The 16,294-nt window shown below is 43.6% G+C and overlaps 1 protein-coding gene across 1 annotated transcript in view; it reads left to right on the top strand.

Annotated features, from left to right (window-relative positions):
• The first annotated feature begins 7,975 nt into the window (after positions 1-7,975).
• htr7c (5-hydroxytryptamine (serotonin) receptor 7c) overlaps positions 7,976-16,294 on the top strand; it is a 30,261-nt gene continuing 21,942 nt past the window's right edge. Inside the window, exon 1 of the mRNA XM_030418144.1 lies at positions 7,976-8,502. Within this exon, the coding sequence (XP_030274004.1) occupies positions 8,039-8,502 (464 nt within the window). The 5' untranslated portion in view covers positions 7,976-8,038. The remainder of the gene's footprint in view (positions 8,503-16,294) is intronic.

Genomic DNA, 16,294 nt, shown 5'->3' with positions numbered 1-16,294 from the left:
GTTTTAAGGCATTCGAGGGAAAATAGCAAGTCTTACAAATCTTGGATCTTGCCAAGTGTCTCACTTTACAACTACAAACATTTGTTTTGGACACAAAAAAAGCACAACTTCAAAGATAGTCATGATGAGAAGATGCTCGACCTCCTACACAAGGTCAGCTGCTGACATGCACATAGGTTTTGTGTCTCTCTGTAATTTGAAGAGATTTACAGGTGGATTAACATTCTTGAAAGTCCTAAAGACCTCGGAGCTTTAGTTTTCAGGTCACCGGTCAGACATATTAGCAATTAGTCTTAGACCCCTTTGAAATAATCACAAAATTGCTCCCAGAGGTACAGAGGTGATGACTTTGTGCTCACACCTGGACTCCGCAGGAATAAATGAATCACTGTTCCAGAAAGTCCCCATTGCTTTGGTCCTTTGGTGGCCTGATGGGACAGTGTGTTTAAACTCTCTTTGAGTCAACTTTTAGCTTGATGGTCGTGCCTATTTCTATTCCATTAGAGTCAGCATTCAACAAATTCCGCGTGATCCTTGGTGCTTCAAGTAGAACAGTCGCATAAAAAGTGAAAGATACAAGTGACCCTGACGAGGCTCGTAAATCACGCCGAGGGATGTATATATTGACATATATAATGAGGAGTGCTGCAGGTATGAAAATTAAATCGACCCTCCATAATGAATGTAAACACTGCTCAACGAAAAATCAAAGGCCAAGACGACATCAGATTCAAAGAATTATGCGTGATGTTACAGTGGCTGTCAAAGCAGGAGCAGTCGATTACGTTGTATATTGACTCACTACTCCCTGCATGTGGCTCTGAATATGTTAACCTCGGCAAAATGTAGATGTAGAGCCGTGTAGCTGAGAGCTCTTCAGTCGGAAGGTTCTATTTATTATTGTGGCGCGAGCGTCGTTTCAGACCAGTTTAAGTGTTGAGAATGAGCACCTCAACCCTGAGAAGTGTGACTTCCTGCAGGTAGCTGACTCATCCGCAATGCTCCTTTCAACAAGTCACTTTCACTCTTACTCTCTCACAGTGTCGGTGCAGAGATCAGAGTGGGCAGAGATACGCGGCGGTTTGTGGGTGCGAATCAGGTGAGGGATGCTTGCAGCGTGCTTGCAGAGTAAACTCGACCCTGTGGAGAAATGAAGCTTGAAAGAATTTGAAAACCCTCTCCTTCTTGGTGATTAGCGTCAGGCTTGCCCACATCGCTGAAACTGACAAACTGTCATGCTTGCCTCGTTCTATGGTGTATTCTGTTACTTCCTTTTCTTGATGCATAAGACAACAGACTATAAAAATATCTACAGAGCAGCGTTATTTGTGTTGAAAAGCCGAAAATCAAACTGTAGGCGGCTCGATTCATTCACACACTTGAGTAACCCCCACGAATTGTTCAATATGTGGACATAAAAAGCCTCTGAGAAATTGATAAATTTGCTCTCCGACTTGAATAAAAGCCATCAACAGACACTGCTAACTATGCCAACGGGACACAAACTATGGCACTCAAATTCCATAGTCCTTAACCATAACTTAAGATCTTCAATGTCAAAGAAGATCTTTTGCCATAAAAGCTTCAAGGTAAGGTACATATGTACAATCTAAGTCCATCCAATTGACTCATAACAACACTGGCAATTATGTTTTAGTGAGGATTAACATGCGTTTGGCTTTGACTCAATTTCTGAAAAGCTTGGCGTGAAGACCGTGGTGCAACAAGTTCACAGTGGAAGCTGCTAATAGCAGCCCAGAGCAAAGTCTGTGCTAAGAGAGAGAGAAAAGACATAAAACATTTATTATTTGCATTTGTTGCTATGGCCATGACTTCGAACATGGAGTCTTAACTCTTATTTGTCCACGTTAAGGTGAAAACTTTTGTTAATGGGCTTAATATAACGGAAAAAAAAGACAGAATCACACAGAGGACGTGAGTTAACTTTATTTTTCCTTCTACTTTAAACGTTACTCTCAGGTCATTCTTTTTCTCAAGAATGCACTTTGAATCACCGACATCTCCATGTAGACTCAAGACTTCAGTTCAAGGCTGCACTGATAATGATGAGCTTGATTTGATGATAATACAGTCAAAACAGGTAATAACTGCAGATAATAATATTAATATTACTAATAATAATAATAAGGAGGAAAATATTACGGAATAAATACCCAACAGACAAGCTTACGTGAAGAGAGGGAGTAGAAAAAAATAAACAGATAACTATAAACATAAATGCAAAATAAGAAATGAATAAAAGAATAAAAACAATAAAGGACGAAGAAGAAGATAACAACATCACATCAAAGGAATTTGGGACGGATAAAGAAGATTATGAGCAGTAAAAGGAATGAAGGACAAAAATAGATTAAAAATAACAAACAAAAGTGGTAAAGGACCAAAAAAGGAAATGACGAGGGAGGAATTAAAAACAGATAAACAGACCGAGAGCAGTAAAAAGGAATGAAAGATGGAAAGGAGTGGTTTAAAAGAAGTGTGAAACAAGATAAGACCCAAAACCTGAGCCACATGATTAAAAAAGAGATTTCCACAACTGGAGCACCTGGACAAAAAAAGGCTGGTTACCTTTGGTCATGAGTCAAGGTTTTGTAACAATTAATTGGGTCCTTCCAGAGGATCTCACGCAGCAATCCGGCTCAAAGGGAGGCATCAACTCACAGATTCAGGTAGATAGATAGATAGATACTTTATTTATCCCGAGGGAAATTCAAGTGTCCAGTAGCATACAAAATACAAAACATACATTAGACATACATTAAACATACATTAAACTAAAATTAAACTAAAATTGAAAACCCTAACCTTCAGAATAGAATAAAAAATAGAATAAAAGATAAAATATAAAGTATTATATATATATATATATATATAAATGAACAGTAGCTGCAGTAAACAGTGCAAAATGGTAGACAGTGCAAATGAAAGTAAAACAGTGCAAATGGATGTGCAAATAGAGGTAGAAATTGTCCATTGTCTATTATCTATTGTCCTCCCTGTCTTTACTGAGAGCTGTTGTAGTCTGATGGCGAGGGGGACGAAAGAGTTTTTGAGTCTGTTGTTGGAGCTGGACTGGGACAGCAGTCTGCCACTGAGCACACTCCTCTGCCTGGTGAAGGTGTTGTGCAGAGGGTGGTGGTGGTGGTGGTGTCTAGTATGGACAGCAGCTTGTCCAGGATCCTTCTCTCTGCCACTGTCACCAGAGAGTCCAGCTCTGTGCCCACAACTGAGCCAGCTCTCCTCACCAGTCTGTCCGGTCGGCTGGCATCTCTCTTCTTGCTGCTTACTCCCCAGCAAACCACAGCATAAAAGAGGATGCTGGCAACCACAGACTAGTAAAACATCTGCAGCAGTTTTTTGCAGATGTTGAAGGACCTCAGCCCTCTTAGGAAGTACAGACGGCTCTGCCCTTTCCTGTGTAAATTGTCTATATTTGCTGTCCAGTCCAGCTTGTCGTCCAGCTGCAGCCCCAGATATCTGTAGGTCCTGACTACCTCCACATCGAGCCCCTCGATGGACACAGGTTGGAGATGTGGTTTCTTCCTTCTGAAGTCCACCACCATCTCCTTGGTCTTGGAGGTGTTCAGCTGCAGATGGTTGGACCTGCACCACCTTGCGAAGTCCTCAACCAGGCTCCTGTACTCCCCCGCCCGTCCATCCTTGATACAGCCAACTATCACAGTGTTGTCCGAGTATTTCTGCATGTGGCAGAGCCTGGAGTTGTACTGGAAGTCAGATGTGTACACGGTGAAAAGGACGGGAGAGAGCACGGTCCCCTGTGGTGCTCCGGTGCTGCTGACCACAGTGTCTGACGTGCAGCCCTTCAGTCTGACGTACCGTGGTCTCTCCGTGAGGTAGTCCGTAATCCATGTCACCAGGATCGGGTCCACTCTCATATCTGTCAGCGTGTCTCTCAGCAGGAGCAGCCGGATGGCGTTGAAGGCACTGGAGAAATCAAAAAACGCGATTCTCACAGCGCCACTCTCCTTGTCCAGGTGAGAGTGGGCCCTGTGGAGCAGATAGAGGATGACATCCTCCACGCCCACCTTCTCTTGATATCCAAACTGCAGTGGATCTTGTGCGTGGTGGACCTGGGGTCTGAGGACACGGAGCAGCAGCCGTTCAAAGGTCTTCATAATGTGTGACGTCAGCGCTACTGGTCTGAAGTCACCCGGCTCCCTGGGGTGTTTTTTCTTAGGAACCGGGATGAGACATGAAGTCTTCCAGATTCCAGGTGTCGTACCATTTGAGGCTTTAAAAACAAGCAGTGAAATGTGAAAAAAAAAATAAATCAATTCTAAACCTCACAGAGAACCAGTGGAAAGCAGCAAGGACTGGAGTAATGTGGTCGCTGCTCTTTGTACGTGTTAACAGCCCGGCGGCGTCATTACATGTGCATTGAGCTAATGTGCTATTAAAATAAATGGGGTTCAGATAAATTCAAAAAGCAACTGTTTGGCATAAAAACGACTTTCTACGTTCTAATGGAAACAGGATAGAACAATGAACAAATACGAACAAAGCTTAGATTGATACTGGCAAGGAAACACTTACGGATTTGCAGTATTGTCTATCTTTCATTGGGAGCGATCGCAGCTTTGAGTTCAGCACTAACTCGCAGACAAACACTTCTATTATGCCCCTCTCTTACATCTTATCGTCGTGATGAAATTACCTGTTCGCTGCCCGGCGCTCCTGCTCCACGCCTGAATGTTTCACTTTATTAAGGTCATGTTCGCAACTCCTCAATTTGCCTCAGAGAAAATGAGATAAACAGCGTTTATCTCCGCCCCGGCCTACAAAGAGAGAACCATCTCCACCTGTCCGCCTTCAGCTGCAATCTGCATCTCAAGAACAGACATCTGACTTCCACTGACTGACTGATAACATCACGTCAGTTCATGTCGAAGGCACAGATGGGCTCCCAGCCAACACAGTCAATAGGATTACCTGTCATGTCAGATGCAGCATGTTTGGATAAGACCTGAAGGGCTGCTTTTGGCAGCCCGCTCTGACTTTTAAACATCAGAAAATGATTGACGTGTTGATGTAATTACAGGTCATACCTTGTACAAAAATGTAAAAACTTGATGGCAGCCATGGTCGGGACAGTTTGACTCATATTTTGGCTTCATTAGGGTTCTTACTGCCCAATTAGGAGGCTCGGGCTTGGGAGCAAAACTCACATAGACTCACATGGGGCTTGTTTATTGGACAGAGTCTTAGGAACCTGACATCCAAACAGGCCATCTGGGATTTTCTGGCAGCACGGAGGGATCAAAACAAGTTTCGCATTTTGAGGTCATTTCCTGTAATTGGTTCGAATTACACTTTCACTTCTGAGAAACCACGCCACGCTTTTAATAAAGGCTGAACCTGGTTACACCAAAGTTCAACCGTCGACAAATGATATACTCAAGCGTTAGAAAAGAGTCCATACATACTGATGCCTGGAAGCACCAGACACTTGGACAGATTACTGAAGTGGCTCCACTGAGCACTGGCCCAGGGCCCGAAGCTCTGTTTGAAGTTACTGTTAACATGTTTGTTGGAAAGTCAATCAAACAGCTATAAAGAGAGGGAAACTGACTACAAAGACATGCACGAGCAGCTAAAGCAGGGCAAAGGCACTAGAAAAGATGCAGAAACAGCGTCAAAAGACCTTTGACGATCAAAGAAACACAAAGTGAACACAAACAGCTGAAACACGGCTACACAAACACTCAAAGTAACTGTAAACACGGGCAAACCACCACACAAAGATGCAAAATGACAGTAATTTGATTCAAAACAGTTATGAAATATACAAAATGATAACAAGAAAAACGCAAAATAAACATGAACAGGCACAAAACGTTGATGCCTGAATGAATGCCTATGCTTGCAACAAAGAAACAGCTCCATGAACTATTGACAACTTGCAAAAGGTTCATCCGAATTTCTCTTGCCACGCTCCCTCCTGACTAGGACTGCAAACGATCAAATAATCTGCCAAATATTTTCATGGTTAATCATTTAGTCTTAAACCTAATCGCACTTGTGTCTTCAAACTGCTTCTCTTGTCCCACAAACGCCAGAGACTCTTCATTGTCTGTGAATGACAGAGAAAAGCAGCAAATCCGTACGTATAAGAAGATGTTGAACAACCTTTGCTTGAAAAATAACAAACGATGAATCGATTTTCATAATGGGCGGGAACTAATTTGGTTTCGATCGACTAATCGCTACAGCTGTACTCCTTACCACCACCCCTCATCCCCCCTCAATGTCTCCTCATTGATCTCAAAGCCTAAAACACACCTGTTTGACCCTTCTCATTACTGACTTGCTGGGCAGGTTGCTTTGCATAAGCCCAGAGTACTCCCCTGTGAGGCTTTCCACCCTGGAAACGTGACCCTCCTCTGACCTTTTGAGCATCTGTAGTATCCTTAATGTAAATGGGTAAATTTTCCTTGACAGCAGGAAGCCGAGGAGAAACAATCAGCGGTCACTGGCTTTCATCTGATGTGACAATCATGACTGACCTGTCTGTCGGACTGAGCAGTACAATGTTGAGTAAAAGGCTGTGGTGGCTTTGGTGGCAGGCTGAGGGAATTGTGGGATGCAGCACTGGCCCCTCCAGAGCCGGAGGGGACAAACACACCACAGCTGTTGCGGCCTGGACGATGATGCAAGCAGCCAAAGTCCTGGGAAGCTCTCCCATATGTCCCTCCTGTCTTAGTGCATCACCCGCCGTGCCGGACTTTCTCTGCTTGAATTTGAGGAGCCAGAGCGAGCGGAGGGGAAAGCGTGTCGTAGGCCTGCACTACGAGGGAGAGAAAATGTTTTTCTGCTGCTTTTGAGCTGTTCTATTTATAAACAGGTGATTTCTGCTTGTCGGAGGCGCTGGAGACGTGCCAAGAGGTTCATTTCCTGTCTGTTCTTCGAACTCAAGAGGCATGTGGGAAAAACTCAAATCTTTTTTTTAAGCAAACTTGGTTGCATCGTTTCCCCTAAAAAAGAAAGAAGAAAAGAAAGCTTGGATATGTTTGAGGGCTGTCACTGGGGATGCTAACCTGCCATATTGACCTGTTCCCGAGGAGGAGGAATATTCTGAGAGATTAAAGGGACACAATGTAGTTTTGGAGAGGAAATTCAAACTCACCTACCTTTACTATATTGAAGAAGTGATGATAGAAATTCAGAAATATTAATCTTTTCCATAACTGAATAAACAAGAAGAAAATAAGGTCCCCAGAACATTGTTTGAAGCTAGAAATGTGGCAGGGTCCACCACATATAAACAAAGTAAAACAGTATGAGGTCAGATTGTTTATCTAGTGTGTTTAGGCATAAAACTTTTTTTTTTTTAAATCAATCACTGAAGCTCTTTTTCTTCTGATCAAAACTCCTTTCTCAAAACTACACAGCGCACCTTTAATAAATCTGAGTCTCCATTTCTAGCCCAGCGCACTCTGCATTAAGTCAGGGTGCAGTTTGGAGAGGGAACCCTGTGGCCCCCCCATGCACAAATGGCCACTAAACTATTCATGATTTTGCGCGCCTGCTGCTCCCTAAATCCACTTCGAAAGCGAAGCGCTTGTCGCCCGTATTCAGTAGTTAGTAGGCTGTCTGTGCGTCCTCAGTGATGCGTCACACGAATAGGTGCGGTTTGCGCAGCGCAACTCCCCAAATAGTCCATATCTGTGTGGTTAGTGCACTGAGACACAGGCACTCCGGGAGCAGCTATGATTAGATTCTGCAACTTTTGTTTTCATCTTTTAGTTTTGGAGTAGAAGTTCGTTCTGGGGATGGAGCGTCCACCTACAGCGCTTCCTCACACGGATCATTCTTGAACAGGAGACAGTCGAGAGCCTTTGTGAGTCCTTGGCGGCTCTGATGTCGTGCAGCTGCAACAACCTCGATCGAAAACCGCTGGACAGGAGCCGGGAGCAGGTTACACATATCCAAATATGCGCGTAATTGGAGTGCACTGGCGAGGCGTCCCTTGCACCCCGACCGAGACAACGTTGTCGTGATGTACAATACTTCGGGAATTGAGCTCACTCTTAACAAGAAGGAGGATATTTCCGAAGTTATCAATGGCACCGTGCAGCTTCTCCACAACGCCCTCACCGCCAGTCCCACAACCATGTGGAACGAGTCGTGCGGGGAGCAGCTGCAGGATTTCGGGCGCCCGGAGAAGATCATCATCGGGGTGATGCTGGCGATCATCACGGCGGTCACCGTGATGGGGAACACGCTGGTGGTGATCGCGGTGTGCGTGGTGAAGAAGCTGAGGCAGCCTTCAAACTACCTGCTGGTGTCCCTGGCAGTGGCGGACCTGTCTGTGGCCATAGTTGTGATGCCGTTTGTGATAGTGACGGACCTCACCGGGGGCAAGTGGCTTTTTGGGGACACGTTCTGCAACATCTTCATCGGCATGGATGTAATGTGCTGCACTGCCTCCATCATGACGCTGTGTGTGATCAGCGTCGACAGGTGAGTTTTCAAAGTTGGCGACCGAAGCTGCTTTGGTGTTTCTGAGCCCGTTCGTTCGCGCTGGCACCCACATTGCGCATCCAGTGCGCCCTGCGTGACTGGAGGAGCCACAATGTATGACCTTCTTAAATAAGCTGCACTAAACCACTGAGGCACACCGAGGGCAGGGGCAGACCGAGTGCAAATGAGGTGATGAACGCTTGAACGTCTTTGCGCCCGAGAATGGCTTCTAAATGCCAAACTCCAGATTCCCCGGATCATCTGCGCGGCACTGAACCGGAAAATTAGCACGCAGACTGTGATTAATGTACTGCTCGCTTAATTAATTTGCTTGACCGGACTATGGCCAGTGTATCCCGTAATTACGCACTGCCACGTCTTTGATATATGAGTTACCACCGTCTTTCATCTCTGTTAAGGACACACAGGTCGCACCTGCTCTCTATCATCACGCCTCCAGAACAATCTACATTTCAAATCAATTTAGATTCGTGTGAAGCGGCTGGAATCGCATTTACACCAACAGTGCACTGTGTAAAGTTGAACTGAAAGAAAACTGAAGGCCCAGGTATTGCTTGTTCTGTCTCAAAGATGAGAGCTTTACCAATTACGAGGTTTGCATTAAAGGGGCACTATTTAGTTTTGGAGGTGAAACGCAAACTGATATTACAAACTCAGAAATATTTATCTTCTCCACGACTGAATAAGGAAGCTGTTTAAAGCTAGAAAGATGGCAGGGTCCGCCACATAAACAAAGAATCCCAGTGTGAAACTGTGTTTGTCCTTCATGGTCAGTTTGTTTATTCAGATTATTCAGGCATGAAAATGAATATTTTGTTGTTTTTTTGTTTGTTTAAGCATAAAATAAAAATAAATAAATAAATAAATGAAAATCTTTCTCTTCTGATTTAAATGTCTTCCCCCAAAACCACACAGTGCACCTTGAACACATTGCTCCAAAATTATTCATGAAAGTGAACTCCTGGACGTCAAAATAATAATTTAAAATTCCCACTCGAGAATGGGGAGAGTAAAGGTCGAGCACCCACCCTCAGGTATCAGCAGCTCGTAATGCCAGAGCAGAGCCTGATGGCTTGTGACAAATGAGACATGTCCACTGCTCCCACTGTAATCCACAATGAAATAAAAGTCAAGTGATTTGTGTCACTGTTCTCCCTCAGTAGCCATAATGAAGACGGAAGCCCCTTGCGGTATTGATGATCTGATTATTTCCTCCTGCTCGCCTATCAGGCGTTTTCACCTCAGCGCATTACAGCCAGGATTATGCACGTCTTCTTCTTGTGGATGCACGAGGCACTCCGGTGTGGATAAAGGACCAGCGATATTATGGGAGAAGGGGGATCTCAGATGTAATGCTGCGATACCGTGTGATTGCTGCTGTCCAAGCTGATAGATGTTCATTGTGTTCTTGGCTGGTTGGATAGAGGTCAACTAGATTAGTTGGGCTGAAGCTGACAAACTCTTCAGCAGCGTCCAAATGAAGTATCATGATATTTTTTTACCGAATACCTTGATGTTGATATCGTGATGATATTGTTGGAATGGTGCTTTCACAGTCTAATAAAGGGGCTCTATGTGAGGGTTAGTCATGTGATTTGTAGCAGTTAACATGGATGAATCACTTTGTACTGGCCACATTTAGGCGTATTGTAACATCGCGTGAAAAATGAGACCTTCCCCCGTCTCTCTCAGTCGCCTATACGAGCCTGTGGACTATGTGTTTATATTGTTCACAAGTATGCTGCTCGGGTTACATTTGGATGTGCCTTTATGCAATGTTCTCAAGTGCCACTCTCCGCTCCGCTAGCAGAAAGCAACAGCTGCTAACGACCGACTTTTAGCACAACACAGACGTTCCACAGAGCCCCTTCAAAAGGTACTATGTAGTTTTGGAGAATAAATTCAAACTCAAACAAGCACAGGAGTAACAGAATGCCTTCACTCTTCAGCCAGATGTTGGCCGTGTCATTTTCAAGGAGCATTGTGTAATTTTGGAAAAAAGATTCAAACTCAGAGTTTTGATATTATACTTTTTTTTTAAATATATATACGCTTTGATACTTGCACATTACCCTAATGCAGCCTTAAAACCACAAAAAGACAACACTCATGCCATATCAGGATATAACAATATCCCAAATCTTAAACCACATTCAGTCTTATATCACAATAATGATATGGTATTGATATGTTGCTCAGCTGTGTCCTTGGGCCAGGTACTGAAAATTGCTCAGTGTTTGTTCCATTCATGTGTGAATGACTGACAGAAATATTGTAAGTAAAAAGCACAGTATCGCCCCTGATGAGCAGGTTGGCACCCTGCATGGCAGCCTCTGCCATCAGTCGATGAATGTGTGGGTGAACGGGTGAACGTGGCATGTGTTGGAAAAGGCTTTGAGCGCTATATAAAGTCCATCGTCCCTTTACCATTTTACCAATGTCAGAGGGTTCAAACGGGCCTCTTTTTGTATTTCAGTGGAGGATAAGTGGGAGTGTCGCAAACAGGCTCTGTCGGGTCTCATGGCCATTGTTGCTCATAGTGTGCTCTCAGAAAGGACAAATGGACCCACCTGCGAGTGAGCATGTCTGGAAAGTGAGTTGATGATTGAATCTGCTACCATGAAATCAAACCACACCATCCCAGAATGACTTCTCCCACATCTTCCTGCCTCTCGCTGACAACAAGACTGACTGAATTTTGATATCAATAGTATGTGTGTTTAGGATTATTTTCACTCCCACACGAGGTGCACAGACAGTTGTGTAAACTGAGTGAGCTGATATCCATGAAAACAGACTTGTTCTAGTTAATGCAGAGTGTGTTTGGCATGTGATTCACAATGGGAGCCAGCAAGGTAATTCATTAGGATGAGATCTGCCAATTAGGCACAAGATTAGCTGTGATTAAGGCTCTCTGTCGTTTAGGCTTCCCGTGCAAGGACATGAATTGTAAAATGAAGGTGAAGGACGGCTCAGGACTGATCAGGGTTGTTTGTGGGGGTCTGTCGGTCCCTGGAGAGCAGGTTCTCTCCTCCACAGAGAGACATTGATTGTCTCTCCGAGCTCCTTTAGGTTTACGGACAATGTGGATGCTGGAGGAGAGGTCCCCGGTGTACAGGTCCAATGAATTTATGATCGTGCGGGGACTTGACAGGCTTCAATGGATGCTCTTAGAGAGACTGCTGACATTCTGGTGGAATAGAGCTTCTCTGACATTCACCATCTGCTCTAACACGAGTCTAATCATCGTTGGTTTAAACCACATGGGGCTCTGGGGCTAAAATGAGTTGTATAGGCCGCTGCAATATAAAGTGAGATAATGAGGATTTAAGACGAGGTATCGAGCCCCTGTGCTTTAACAGACAGGGTCTGAAGATTAGTTAGGGACTTACTCCAGCAATGCACTTCAGGAAAGTAAGACAAAACACTGAATCCTACTTTCCCAATAAGGGAAGCAACTAGTGTTTTTTTGTTAATGCCTCCCTGCCTGGTAAACTCTTACATCCTTAAAATGATATGGCTTCAAAAAGCTCCCCCGAGAACTAAAGAAAACTGTTGCGTAAGTTCCCGCTGTGATGCGTAAACATGGTGTGTAAAATCCAAGGAGTGCCTTTTTAATAATGCAGACCCTGCTTAAAAATGTTTTTGGTTGCTATTACAATTCAGTGGCACTGCCCTGTTGCAGCTTCCCACTTTGCCCAGTTGGTTATCCTGTCTTATGTGGGTCTCATTGTGTCGTGTCTTAGTGTGCACATGCAGTCATTTTGTGGTTACATGGTGCCTTGGAAAGACATTCAACATATTTAATGTTGAAATTCTTTTTAAAAGAATGTTTATGCTTCCAGAGCAGCCGTCCATCTCAGCTGGTGACAGTGGTTGGGCAACTCAGGAAACTCAGGAAAATAGTATTGTCACTGTGCAACTGTCTGCAACACAAAACAGCTCTTTGTAACAATTTGATGCAATTTTCAGGTATTGATCACTATTTAACTGGCCATATGTAAGCGGACTGTAACATGAAGAGAAAAAAGAGATCATCCCTGTCTCTGTCCGCTGCCTTTCCAAGCCTGTGGACCAGGGGCGTCGCTAGGAGTGCGAAACATCCGGGGCTTTAGCCACGCAGACAGTGTTGCCTCAGTTACCTTGAAAAAGTAATCTGATTTCCTATTACTGATTACTCCTTTAAAAAGTACAACCAGCACAGCGTGTACAACAAACCTTAATATTCTCATCTTTAGCTGACACAAACTCAAAATAATGACTGTATTTCCAGCTAGAAAACGCACGTCTCTCTCCTGCCTCCATTGTTGTTTGTGTTTGTGTTGCAGTGTGATGTTACATGTGAGTTGTCCTCATGCTGAAAAACGTCTTGTCGCATATGTGACATCACTCCCCGACATGCAAGAAGAAAGCAAATATATATGTTTTTACTAAGGAAAATGACAAAAATAATAGTAATGCACAGTGACTTGAATAAGTAACTTTAATCTGATTACTGGTTTGGAAATATTTACACCTTACATTACTCGTTACTGAAAAAAGCGGTCAGATTAGAATAATACATTACTGGCATCACTGCCTGCAGATTGAGTCTTTTTTTTAGCAGGGGCCCAGAGATTCTTCCCCGTGAAACTTTGAAAAATTGGGCTGTTAAAGATGCAATTTCAAAGGAAAGGAAGGTCAAACGTTGGGGTCCTCAGCATCATATTTTAATCACAAATAATAAAGCAAATGTTCCCTTACTATAGGCCTACTGAGTAATGTTTATGTTAAAGATATTATAGCCTGTAATAATTAAATAATTTCCCCCTGGGGTTGTTAAAGTATTTCTGATTCTGATTCTGATAATAAGACCTGTGCTGTGTGCATAGGCTATTAGAGCAGGTAGAACATTCCCTATTATAATTTGCTTCATTGACTATCTGCATTAGGCCAACAGTAGGCTTTGTAGGGTATTAAGAGGAAAAAATCATCATTTAAACAGAGACTACACACCCAGACTACACCCACAACCACAATTAAATTCTTCATGAACCTGAGCTGATAGAGGTTTTATCAGGGGTTGGGGGAGATGATGTCTCACTCTCCACGTCTTCTCGCTCTGGCTGCAACTTTTTTTTTTTCCAGAGAACCTCCGTATATCCAGAATAACTAACTACTATAAACGCTGCAATGGTACTAAACAGTAGGCTAATAGACGGGCTCTGGTAATATCAGTGATATCAGTGATCGAGGGGGAAAGAATAACACTGATGTTGAATTTGCAACAAATGCTTCTGACTCTGCCCATATATGGGCATATGCCATGAGGAAAGCCAGGAAAGCTTCTGTGCAATTTGCGCTGGTGACAATGTTGCATTTGTGGCTACTGGCCATTCGATATGCAACCACATAAAAACCTCTTGGGCTATTTTCATCATTAGGCAATTATATTTTATTTTATTTTATTTTTTATTTTTTTTAAGGCACAGAAATCCTTTTGGGCTATTCCCAAAACATCCTGGGCTATAGCCTTAAATGCCCAGGTCTAATGATGCTCCTGCTGTGGACAATTTGCTTAAGTTGTTGAATGCTGCTGGCTTGAGTCGGTTTTGCTGTGACAGTCCAAAGGATGTGACTTTATGTGCGTTATTGAGTGGCTCGTCTCAGTGCGTCTCTCCTTGCCGCTTACAGAGAGCAGACGTTTAGAAGTGTTTAGAGAGACTCTGCTCCCATAAAGTAACAACCGGCTTGCAGCACAACACAGACATTTCATGGAACCCCGTTAACATTATAGGGAGGAATCTTTTTTTTTCACAATGTCATGCATATTGTGATATAATACAATACATTTTATGGAAAAATGGATTGAAAAATTGCGAATGGATTAAATAACCAGAAAGGAACCTCTTGTATTAATGACATACTTCTGTGTCCTGATTGGATAAAGTGGGCAGGGATACCAGAACATTTTGGGGCTCCTGACCAAACACTATAACACTGACTGCTGCTGGAATATAGAGCTATTTAACACTAAAAAAAAAAAAAAAAATCAGAAATAACACTTACAGCAGCTTTAGCATGTTTTATGAATCTGATAAGGTGAGCAATTGCCTCCCACCTTTTAAATAACATTTCACTTTTATGATGAATATGAATAAGAATCAACATTATTTGTATCCAATGTCATTCCTCTTCACCCTTCTGCAATTTGTTTGAAAAAAAACACCAAAACATATCTTATAGCAAAAACTTCCCTTATGCAACCTAGTTTCGCAACCGACGGTATAACAGCAATTTACTGGCAGCTTTCCTGTCATGTAACCTGGGTCACATGAAAATGACTGCAGAATCCCCTTCAGTGGTATTGATTGTGTACTGTATGTGCAAATGCTGATTTATTCTGGATGAGTGCCCATTCGTCACCTCCACCCTCTTTAGGTGGAGATTCACCACTGCAAATTAAACATAGCACACCACAGCGTTGACCCAGTCGCAGGAGGAGAGTCCAGTCTGAGTGTTGTGGAGTCAATACATGAGAACTTATATACCCAAGGCCTCAAAGTGAGTGCCGGCCTGCTCTCTCGCAAAAGATATTCCGGCGCGCACTCTGAGAGGAAGCTTAGTGGCTTTTGCGCCCACTTCCCCCCCAAAAAACGTCTCTCTCATCTCTTTTGGCTACAGTCAGTTTTTACCTTCACTGAGAGTAATATGTTGTATGTTCAATAATTCAAACATCAAATATGAATGATTTATTCATTACAGTGGGAAGAGAGGGTAGTCCGTCTGCGTAGCTCCTCAGACGTCTAAGAAAAGACCTCGCTGAAGGAACGGAGCAGGGACGTCAAAGCAAAAAGACAGACGCTAGTTAAGTATGCAGGGAATCGAACAGAACCTGGCTAAACTATAAGTCGACTTGTGGAAAATGGACGGGATGTAGGTCAGTAAAAGAAAAAAAAAAAAACACAGAACTGCGGTAAAAGTACACTTTTGCCACCAAGGTTCAGGCTAAAGAAAATATAGTGTGGGTGTGATCACACCCGTAAGCTCCTTCAGGGGATTTGAGGCAGGAAATCACGCTATAGCTAGGGCCCCTTCGATGGCAGCAGGATTAGCCGCAGCCTTCGCATCCTTTCTGCCAACTGGTGTGTCAATGATGGGCCGAGTTCACACACAGCTCCTGCATCGACCCACTCTCCACATTCGATAACATTTTTTGTGAGGTTTGGCACGTGAGTTCGTCCCGGGAGAGACGACGCTTGCTTTAGTGCAGCTGGGGAACATAAACCGGCAAGCAGCAGCCACAGATGACTTGACCCAGCTGACGCATCCTCAGGTAATGTGATGTGACGCCTAAGCTCCACTCTCTCAGGCGCTATCCGCTTCCCACTTGTCGGCCACCTCGCCGAGACGTGTAGGATTGGACATCTCCTGCCAGGCCAGTGAGATCTGATGAAAGGCAGTTCATGCTTATAAAAGAATGCTAAATCAGGACAGAGAGTGTGCTCGGCTGCTAGATGGGATTTTATGCCGAATTCCTAAATCCTGTGATCACAACAGTTTACAGAGAGTGCTACACTTTAGAGGCTTTGGAAGCCTCAAGAACTGTAATGTTTTAAGCCACTACAGTGGTGTCATACGGTGGAAAACAAACCACTCTCATCTTACAAGAGGAAATGATATTAAAATTTTAAATCCAGCGCTGCCCTTATCTTGTAAACAAGCACCTCTTCTAGAGCAAAACTGCCGTCAATGGAGATGTTTAAGAGCACGGTGAAAGAAAAAACGCACT

The sequence above is a fragment of the Sparus aurata genome, chromosome 5 (assembly GCF_900880675.1).
Source record: "Sparus aurata chromosome 5, fSpaAur1.1, whole genome shotgun sequence".
Taxonomy (NCBI): Eukaryota; Metazoa; Chordata; class Actinopteri; order Spariformes; family Sparidae; genus Sparus; species Sparus aurata.
The sequence above is the reverse complement of the archived record's forward strand: the minus strand, read 5'-3'. Positions and strand labels throughout refer to the sequence as shown.